Here is a 7125-nt window from a genome sequence, read left to right on the forward strand (position 1 = left end):
GTGCGCTGGCTGCAGTGCAGGATGCTGGAGAGGCTCCATCGCCTATCCAAGTGTAGCACTGGAGTTTTTACGCCCACAGACAATACCCCACTGTAGGATACACACACCAGCACAGAGGCAGGCCCAGCAGCCTCAGGAACACGCAGCTGTGAGCAGCAGCTGCACCCAGGGCACACTTAAGGCAAGTGCTGAACACCTCCATTAACAGTTAAATCAAAGATTATCCTGGTAACCCATCAGAAATACATCCCTCTGGATTGCTCACTGTTTTAACTTCCAGCTTAATCCGAGAGGTTGCCCACCGTGTCCGACAGCAGCTTCCGCTGACAAGATCTTCCCCTCTGGGCTCCCTGCAGCAGCGCCGTCACTCACACGCAGCAGCCGGAGCGTCTAGGCGCCACAAACCAGAGCCATTTGCAAAGAGAAGTTTCAAAGCCCTTTATTAATTCAGAAGGGAAACACTGATATTTAAAGAGAGAGAAGTATGTTTATTAAGGTTCGTCCTACTCTAAGGTTCATACAGAGGATGGAATGCAATACAAGCGAAGAGCACACCCCAAAGATCTACCACACAACCCTCCCCTACTCCCTATAAGGGAACTGTAAAAAAAATAACAATAAAAATCAGAAAACCAGTTACTGTTTAACTAGTTGCAAGTGGCTTTGTCCAAAGAAGTCAAGCTTGATGCTGTATTAGCTTGGTATGCAAGAATTAAGTCTCTACAAGCTGAAGTATCACATACAGAGGCCTAAGATTTCCCGTGGACACACGAAACCATGTTTTCAAGAGCTACATCACAAGGGCTGTTCAAAACTGCCTAAAGAACCAGCCACTAATGGCATGCACAGGTCAACAATATTAACTTTGGTAATGTCAGTCATTTTTGGTCAAACCTGGATTCCGCTCTTTAACAGGAACACGTACAGAAACGGGCCCATCCTGTGCGTAAAGCAACACGCGTGTTCGCTACCCGCTAGAGGCAGGTCTTCAAGACAGGGGTGGAGTATTTGAACTGGGCTGTCGGGAGCTGGCTTAGTTCTAGCTCACACCTCTCACCAGCCTACAAGGCAAGACTAACAGGACAAGAAAGCAGTCAAATTGGTTTTTTCCCCTCTTTTACCTGCAGGACAAGAACCATCTTCAGATTTCCATACCTCTAAGTAACCCTAATTTGCCCCACGATGTTTTCTGGGAGCAATCCCGTAACTCTTCACTTTACCTCGTTCCCCAAGCCCCATTCTAGTCTGTTTTTCTTCCCAAAGCTATCAATACCCTGTAAATACAAGTGTTTTGTTCTTCTTGAGGAAGAAGTCAGAGGTGTTCTTATTTACAAGAGTCAATCCTCAGCACTGTAACTGGGCTTGAGCAGTTCAGAACGTGTGATGAAAGTGATACCCTGAAGTGCTACTTTCCATCGAGGATCCACACTTAGTTCAGTTTTATTTGTTGCGGAGTAAAGTAAAAAGACATCCAATTACACTAGTAAAAACTCAGATTTAAATTTGTACTCAAAAAACCACTACACATGCAAAGGGAACAATATCCTGCTAACACAACTTCATTTGCTGCTGCATTTGTCTAATATTAACAATTATGAACAGAGCAGTGCAACTAGTATTTGGAACAATCCTTACAGTGTTCGAGTGTCAGGCACAAGTCTTCACTTCTCTTCACACCACTGGTTCTCTTTACGTACCTGGAAGAAGATTCCAGCTATTAATAGGGTGCAGGGAATTCCTACAAGTCAGCTGGAGATTCCCAGGAGCATTCCGGGTCACTTACTGCAGGAAGGCGTAAGCCTGGAAGCAGCTTTAGTTTTTGATGCAGGGTTTGTGATTGGAGTCAGTCCTCCAGACTGACCTGTTCATCAGTGTAAACCAAGAAACTGATTTCTCATGCTGGATTTGATCAAAACTGTTTTCTTCCACCAAGGAAAGCCAATGGACTAGCTGAAGACTAAACTGCTCGTTTCATAGGACTGAAGACAAACTGGAATCTACAAGTCCCTGCCTTGGTATTTAAACAAGGCACCTGGTTCTGATCTTGCCCAACTCCACCGCTTTGCAGCTGGTTTGTTGTTCAGGTTCTGAGATTGATGAGAATCTGAACATCCTCCCCTTCCAGCCACACGCAGCAGTGCATCCTCGGCATCCTTCCTACCGCTCCGAAACTGCGAACGAAGGCTGCCACAGCAATCCTACACGCTTTCTTACCAGACAGGTCTGAGCTAGGAAGCCAAAAAGCTTTGTTTTGACCTCCTCGGGGAGCAGGCCGCAGGCACCAAAAGGTCCTGACTGGCAGCAACCCAGTTACGAGGGGCTAAGGCACTGGTTCGTATTTACTGTTGATGAGTCAGCTGCATCACGCATTAAACCACGAAGCACCACACAATTCAGCACAAACACCACCCCACCATCTCAGTTACAACTAAACCCAGACCAAGTACCTGTGCTTCTTCCTCCTCAGTGAAGTCGTTCTTAATATTGAACGTCTTGCGAATTTCTTCTGGAGTTTTCCCCTTGATCATGTTTGCAACTGTCTTGCACGTGACATCAAGCAAACCTTTGATGTCCAGGTAATTCGCAGCCTGTAGAAGAGTTTCCAAATCAATATCCCGCCTCTGGAAGTTTACTACCAAAGCTACCCTCTCGGGGGAACTGCACAACACTAGCTGCCAAGACATCTCCGCTTTGCGAAGCTTCTCGCTAGATCCCCGAAGTAGCAGGATCTAAAACCTGCTTGGCAAACAGAAGGGAAAGTCCTTTGTACCACGACAGACAGCCCCTTGCTCCTGCTCTGCAGAGGGCGTTCCGACGGCTGTGAACATCCCAGACCTTTGGTGCTGTTAACAAGCCGAGACAAGCCGTGTGGGCTCACAGCACCACACAGGTACAAGTTTGAGGAGTCAAACCTGCATCTGCTGTAGGCAGATGCTCCACTTCTTAGCCCTCAAGACCCCAGAGCCACAAGAATACAGACAGCTGTAGGGCCCTGTATTCAGAGAAGTATCACTGATGAATGAGCCAGTAAGGATTAACGGCCAGCATCAGGCTCACCAGCGTTCCAACATCCTCAGTGTGAGCCAGTAGCTGCCAGCACTACTTGCCCTCCCCAAACATCCCCCCAGGGAGGGGGGAGTTACACACGGCCTGTGCGCTCCTCCCCACACTTACCAGGATAAGTTCAAAAAGTGTCCCTTGGTCTACTTTCAGAAACTCCTGATCCCACACGGGGATGTCATCTGTTCTTTTTTCTTTGTTCTCATCATCCTCGGGAGGAGGTGGATCATCCTTGTGATGGGTGCACCACTGAATCACCTAATCATAGAATCACAGAATGGTTTGGGTTGGAAGGGGCGTTAAAGATCATCTAGTTCCAACCCCCTGCCATGGGCAGGGACACCTTCCACTAGACCAGGTTGCTCAAAGCCACATCCAGCCTGGCCTTGAAGACAGCCAGGGATGGGGCATCCCCAGCTTCTCTGGGCAACCTGTTCCAGCGCCTCACCACCCTCTCTGTGAAGAATTTCTTCCTGATATCTAATCTAAACCTCCCCGATTTCAATTTATACCCATTACCCCTTGTCCTGTCACTACAGGCTCTTGTAAAAAGTCCTCTCCCAGCACCCTTGTAGCCCCTTCAGATACTGGAAAGCTGCAATGAGGTCTCCTCGGAGCCTCCTCTTCTCCAGGCTGATGGGTTGATAGTAAAGTTTTACCCAAATGATTCTCCCACTGGGCCCCCACTACAACTTCCTGTTAGGAGTCCTGTACCTTTTAATAATCCAGGGTTAATACTGGAACCCTGCGTGAACATGCTCCATTACCCAGAGTTCTCATCTTCCAACAATCCGCAGGCCTGAAGGACAACAGCCTCCAAGCATCCCCCCTGAGACAGTGGCTAGTTAGTTACTACCTTAAGGCCCAGCTGCTGGTGTTACAGTTAAACCCCGTGCGAACACACACAAGGCTGTGCAGAGAAACCTAAACCTCATTGTGCAGCGTTGAATGTTTGCATAAACTTCATTCTTAAGCAGAACACTACAGAGGGGAGAGTGCAGCGTGGCAATAGCTGCCAACAGGACGTGTTCAGCACAGTACAAAGTTCACCTGGCACAAGGCTGTACGTTCCCAAGCTCATTTTATTTGTTAAAGACACACCACCATCTCATCACCCAGGCAGTTAAAGGAGGAGGGACCTACTGCAGGTAAAATCCTGTTCCACTTTGCTGAGTCTTCAGAAGTCTGAAGTTATTCATGTGTGTTCACTAGGAAATAATTCCTAACCCTGTATTTACCCCAAAACAGTCCAGCGCTATGTCGGCACACCGCCGCAGTTCACAGTAAAAAGCACTGTAGAAGGCAGCACCATACTTCTGCCCTTTTCTCCCTTGACCCAACAATAATCACGGCCTGTCACACAGTTTAACACCGCTGGGTGAGCACAGTGGCTCCTCAGCAGTAACCGCCACGCTGCTACTGCCGCTTACTCTCACCGCTGCCTGTCCCTTCATCCTTTCTCCTAACATCTGGATCTCAGAGACAGCCACCTCCGTTCACAGAATCCAATTAAAATCCGTGCTTTAACGCCATGGAATACTAGTGTGCACAGGTGTGCAGCACCTTAGGAAGCCTGTCTGGCCTCCAGCTGCTGTTCCAGACGGTCACCCTGCGGGTCTTCTGCCATTATCCGCCTGCCAGCCTCACCCCGGTTCTTAAGACACCCCAGATGCCTGTGTTCATGCACCTCAAATTGGGTAAGCCTACAGCTAGCTCAGGAAAAGTCTCTTTAATACAGGATTCCATAATACCCCATGAACTCCCCATTTCGTTACAGCCATACGACACCACCGCTTCCAGCACCTTACCTTTTTTAAGATAGCTGCATTGACGTTTGGAAGAGGGACTGGGTCATCATCACCTTCATCATCCATTCCCAAATCTAAAAATAGAAAGATGACTAAGCAACTGGAAGGCAAAACCCCTCTTTTCTGAACTGAGCTGCTTCACCAATTCTCTACCCTTGTAACAACACTGTGGCCGAATGGATTGGTAGCAATAGGATCTCTGACGGGTCACATCACCCGAGTACTTGCGTATTTTTACCACTTCCAAGAGTTCAATTCACAAGTTAAAGTGTTCCCACCGAGATCTCCCATTCAATTCATTATTAATTAAGACTTCAGGCCCACTGTTGGACATGGAGACAATGTTTTGCCCTCTGTAGGAGCAGTACACACTGTAGCCCTAGAGATGCCAGTTATCCGGCCTGGGAAGCGCCTGCACTGATTCTCACCAGCTGAAGACGTTCGCACGCCAAGGCAGAGGCACAAATCCTTCAGTCAAAGCAGCATTCCTAAAGCATGCTTCTGGTACTCCCTGTTTTTAAAGCTCATCAGCATGCTCAAGGCAGATTCGGATAAAGTTTGTCACTTTGTCCCCTTCATATGAGTAAGGAATCAAAGTGAAAATTGAGAGAAAAGCATAATTAAAATTTGGACTTGATACACGGAACAAACACCATACTGGCCATCTTTGATTAGAGAACATGCTTTTTTTGTTACACAAACACTAACTGTTGGATGACACCCCAGCTGTCAGAGACTAACATCTTGTAATTAGCTATGTAGCTGACCAACGACACAGACCTTCACTCATATGCACAGATGAGCCAGTTCTACATCACCAAGGAACTTCCATTTTTGAGAAGACTGTCACACCATCATCACCCATCGCATTTGTGCACAATTAAAACAGCATGCACTTCTGCATGTAGGCAAGTCAGCTACCGTTAGTAGTGCAGTGTTAATTAGTACTGCTTTTTGTTTGGAAAAACTTGATAGATTGAGAAACAAAGATACATTGAGGGGTACTGCATGTCAGCAGTTAGAATTCAGACAGTATCTCAACTGACAGAGTTTAGTCAACTCTGCTCAACTTGTCCCCACCACCTCCAAAACAGCAATTGCATCTGTTATCAGAAAATTGATACTCGGTGTTCTGGGGATGCTCAACCTGTCAGCTGCAGCACCCGGCACAGAGACGACTGTTTATTCCCTGATGCTGAACCAGCTGTACTGCAAACACACTTTGTTGGTACCAGGAGACTGGTTCTTACCCCAGTTAGTAAGAGGCTGGTTTATGATGCCTACTTACAACACGTACCACGTGCAGCTTCCCTTGCATCAACACCCGAGTGTCACCGAACACCAGCAGTGACACGGCTGCTGCATGTGAAAACCCAGAACTGTGCTCCCTCACGTATTCCACCCTGCTCACATTACTCCTGTCCAACAGCCTCGTAACAGAACCAATGTGTCCGATGGCTGGACTATTTCAATCTTATTTTTATTGCTCTCATGTGTCAGGTGCCACAACCAGGCAAAGATTTATACCCAACAACATAATTTTAACTACATCCACAAAAAAAAGATATTTTCCTAAGTTAGTTCATGAATATATCCAAAACCTGGAAAAAACAGACCGTAAACAATGAGGATTTGCACTGAAGGGATTAGACTCAGTTTGCCCTGTGTCCTAGCCATCTGGCAGACTTCCCCTCCCCCACTATAAGTTCCTTTGTTTCAAATTTATGTCAGCAGGAGATCAGAACAAAGTAGTTATCCCAAGTCATTTAACTGCACCCAGAGCTCACAGTACAGGTTTCATTGGTTTATCATCTCCCACCCTGTTTAAAAAGATACTTCCATCATAAGGCTGGTTCACATGATTAAATTAACTTGGGGTTTAACATTATTAGACATCCCATCCACTTAATTTTTACAAAGCTGATGTTGGATGTGGGTAAGGCAGGGGGTCCTTACATTTTTTGAGCCTCCCTGTTAGGAGCACTTACAAGAGGCCCGAATGTTAAGCTTTTTGCAAGAGCACATCCACTCAAACCAGTTTCAGCTACAGCAGCAGTAGCTCCAGCTGTTCTGACAGAAGCTGCTTCATGGGCCTGGGAATCCTTTTTGGGCACAGTACTGGTGTGTCTCCTTGGGTCACGATTCCTGCTCAGTAGGCTTCCTGGAATACACTGCTATCTGCATGAGCTAGTCCCCTCAAGGCTTCACACTCTTACCTTCCAGCATAGTCTTTATAGTTACAGACTGTTTCGCAATT

At 46.9% G+C, this 7125-nt stretch overlaps 1 protein-coding gene across 1 annotated transcript; it reads right to left on the reverse strand.

Moving 5' to 3' along the window:
* Positions 1-422: 422 nt before the first annotated feature.
* SKP1 (S-phase kinase-associated protein 1) lies at positions 423-7118 on the reverse strand. The gene is made up of 5 exons (XM_010151158.1): positions 7085-7118; positions 4869-4942; positions 3175-3318; positions 2448-2588; positions 423-1697 (listed from the first exon to the last, which is right to left on the reverse strand). The coding sequence occupies exons 1-5, from the start codon at positions 7092-7094 to the stop codon at positions 1662-1664; spliced, it is 405 nt and encodes a 134-aa protein (XP_010149460.1). The 5' UTR covers positions 7095-7118; the 3' UTR covers positions 423-1661.
* Positions 7119-7125: the final 7 nt, after the last annotated feature.

Source organism: Eurypyga helias, unplaced genomic scaffold (assembly GCF_000690775.1).
Source record: "Eurypyga helias isolate BGI_N326 unplaced genomic scaffold, ASM69077v1 scaffold33434, whole genome shotgun sequence".
In the NCBI taxonomy this organism is placed as follows: domain Eukaryota; kingdom Metazoa; phylum Chordata; class Aves; order Eurypygiformes; family Eurypygidae; genus Eurypyga; species Eurypyga helias.

Bases quoted from the DNA above. Each gene is read 5' to 3' on its own strand.
- SKP1 (XM_010151158.1), bottom strand. The intron at 3,319-4,868 runs GTAAGGTGCTGG...TTCTATGATTAG, and splicing joins ATGCAGCTATCTTAAAAAAG to GTGATTCAGTGGTGCACCCA. The intron at 2,589-3,174 runs GTAAGTGTGGGG...ACTCTTCTACAG, and splicing joins CACTTTTTGAACTTATCCTG to GCTGCGAATTACCTGGACAT.